This window comes from Neophocaena asiaeorientalis, unplaced genomic scaffold (genome assembly GCF_003031525.2).
Source record: "Neophocaena asiaeorientalis asiaeorientalis breed wild unplaced genomic scaffold, Neophocaena_asiaeorientalis_V1.1 scaffold177, whole genome shotgun sequence".
In the NCBI taxonomy this organism is placed as follows: Eukaryota; Metazoa; Chordata; class Mammalia; order Artiodactyla; family Phocoenidae; genus Neophocaena; species Neophocaena asiaeorientalis.
In genome coordinates this window covers 23,183,651-23,186,458 of record NW_020172779.1, presented here as the reverse complement: position 1 = coordinate 23,186,458, position 2,808 = coordinate 23,183,651, and the positions used below count along the sequence as shown (strand labels likewise).

Below are 2,808 nucleotides of genomic sequence, written 5' to 3'. Positions count from 1 at the left end.
CAAGCAGACGCACCGCAGCCTGGACAGTCAGCTGGCGCGGCGCTGCCCGACGTGCGGCAAGGTGTACGTGTCCATGCCGGCCATGGCCATGCACCTGCTCACGCACGACCTGCGCCACAAGTGCGGCGTGTGCGGCAAGGCCTTCTCCAGGCCCTGGCTGCTGCAGGGCCACATGCGCTCCCACACCGGCGAGAAACCCTTCGGCTGCGCGCACTGCGGCAAGGCCTTCGCCGACCGCTCCAACCTGCGCGCGCACATGCAGACGCACTCGGCCTTCAAGCACTTCCAGTGCAAGCGCTGCAAGAAGAGCTTCGCGCTCAAGTCCTATCTCAACAAGCACTACGAGTCGGCCTGCTTCAAGGGCGCCGCCGCCGCCGGTCCCCCGGCCCCGGCGCCCGCCGCGCCGCCGCAGCTCAGCCCCGTGCAGGCCTAGGGCGGCGTGGCCTCCGCCGGCCGGGTCGGCTCTCAGCAATACGGGCCCCCAGGGAGGTCTCCGCCGGCGAACGGGCGGAGGGGCCGGAGGGCGGGCCCCTCCTCACAGCAATAGGGGGAGGGGGCCCGGCCCCGCCCCGCCCGCCGGGGGCCCTGCCGGCCCCTTCAAGCAATAGGGTCCCGAGGGGAGACCCACCCCGAGCCCCCTCCCTTCCCCTCCAGGGTGCCCCAGGCTTTTTCCCAGCAATAGGGTCGAGGAGACCCAGAACCGAACCTCATCTCCGAGTTAGGTCTCTGAAGACCGGGGTGGGGTGAGGTAGGGAGCGCCCCCTTCCTCCCTCTTCTGCGCCCCTGGATCGTGTCGCAGAGACTCAGGTCTTCCCCACCCCTTCCCAAGCCTTCCAGGGCCAGGCCTGCGGCCTAGACGTCCAGGGAGCCGGTCCCTCCCCAGCAGCAGGCGGGGGAGGGGCAGGATGGGGGGCTGCAGAGGCGTCCCTACTCCTCAGTGTTCGTTGAACCCCAGGAGTGTTAGACGCGTTGGGGATCGGGGAGGGGGGCGGATGGCGGCACCTCTCTCCCTTGGGTTCCTTCTGGGGCCTCAGTCCGAGCCGCTCTCCTACCCTCGCCTCGCATCCCCTGCCAAATCCGAATTCTTCCAGCCCAGCTTCCCGGGCTCTGTCCTCCATAACGAATAATAATGACGCATATCAAATCGCATGGACTTATCCGACCTCCTCAGAACCCGCTCCCGCCCTGCCCCGGGGCCCCCTCCCTCGTACCCGGGCATTCGGTGTTGGAGGACGGATTTCTGGGGCCCGGCAGGCAGGCCTGGACACAGCCCTCTACACACCTCTCTGTATTCGCTTTGCGGGTAAAGCCCCCTGGGGGGGGGTTGCGGATGCGTCGGGTTTCTTTCTGTATTTGTACGTTATATTTATGAACGGATTGCACTCGGGTCAGGGAAGGGGCGCTGCGGCCCCTATCCTTCCCGCCGACGCCAGGGGTTTGGGATGTCCTGGATCACTTTCCCCGCCCCTGAACCCCGCCCCACCCGGGCTCCGCCTCTTGGGAGCCTCAGGCCCCGCCTCTCAGAGGCCGGTCCCCTCCCTGGAACCCCAGGCCCCGCCCTCACTCTGTTGCCAACTTACGCCCGTCTATGCCAAAGCCTCGGCGGCGACACCGCCCCAAGGGCCCGCCCCATTGGCCGCCGCCTTTGTGACGTCACTGCATGCAGCCCCACCCACCTCCCGTCCCTTCCCGGGGCTGCCCGCTCCCTGTCCCTCTTAGTTAGTCCGAAGCCGACTATAGAGCAATAATGCGCACTGCATGCGAAGCTGCCGCCGCCTCTAGAGTTACTGAGAATCAGGTATCCCCCTGCCCCACCACCCCATAGGCCCCTAGATCAGGGACGCTGCGCGGGGCCGGACGCGCAGACTTTCTTTCCCCTCCTCCTCCTCCTCCCCCCCACGGCAGAGGCCGGCGGGTGTAATGGTTTCAGGGGCGGGGCGGGGTGGTTGCCCCCCAAGACCCCTCCTTCAGTCGTCCATCACCCACCAATCCTTCATTAGGCACCAACTATGTTCCAGGCCCCCTTCTGAGTCCGCTAGGGACGTGGCGACCTGCGGGGTGTGTGTGTGTGTGTGTGCATGTTTGTGACGGGCCCAACGGGCCTGGGTGGGCCAGGGATGACCGCAGGTGCAGAGAGAGCCGCGGTCCCTAGACCTAACCGTGGCCCCTCACTCCTCCCCGCCCCAGCGCCGAGCCAGTGCTGGGGGCAGTGGGGCTCTGCCTTTGACTTGGGCCTGGGTGCACAGCTCAGGTGGCACAGACCGAGGGCCCCAAGGCCCAGCGCCACCAGGGCCACCCGTGCCGAATCCCATTCCTTCCATCCCCTGGCAATGAGGGCTCTGTCACGTCAGTCCAGGGCTCCAAGCCAGAAGAAAAGGTGCACGCTGGAGCATTTGACCTGGCTAGCCCCATCCCCGTGGGTACCAAGCCCAGCTGCTACTCCGCTGCTCCTGCAGTGGGGGACCCGGACCTGAGAGGCCGGCACAGCAGAGCCCACGTCCAAGACCCCTACATCCCAGCTTGGTGTTCACACAGCTCCCAAGCTGGGGCCTGCCCCGCTTGCGCTGGGCACACCCGCATGCACACGCACACACAGGCACCCCACCCTACCCCACATGCCTATCTACCTACCTAAGGAGAAGGCCGGAGGGCTGTGGGCCGGCCAGGGTCTCCCGCCTCTCCCCACACCCCGCCGCCGCCGTGGAAAGCCATGGGCCCCCTCCCGCCCCCATAACTAAGCAGCACAATAACCGACTTAGCGAATTCAGGTAGAAGGAACGTTTAGGTAGCACCTATTTTGTACTGATT

General features: G+C 66.5%; 1 protein-coding gene across 1 annotated transcript in view; it reads left to right on the top strand.

Moving 5' to 3' along the window:
• SCRT1 (scratch family transcriptional repressor 1) overlaps positions 1-2,802 on the top strand; it is a 4,872-nt gene extending 2,070 nt beyond the window's left edge. Inside the window, exon 2 of the mRNA XM_024741033.1 lies at positions 8-2,802. Within this exon, the coding sequence (XP_024596801.1) occupies positions 8-433 (426 nt within the window). The 3' untranslated portion in view covers positions 434-2,802. The remainder of the gene's footprint in view (positions 1-7) is intronic.
• Positions 2,803-2,808: the final 6 nt, after the last annotated feature.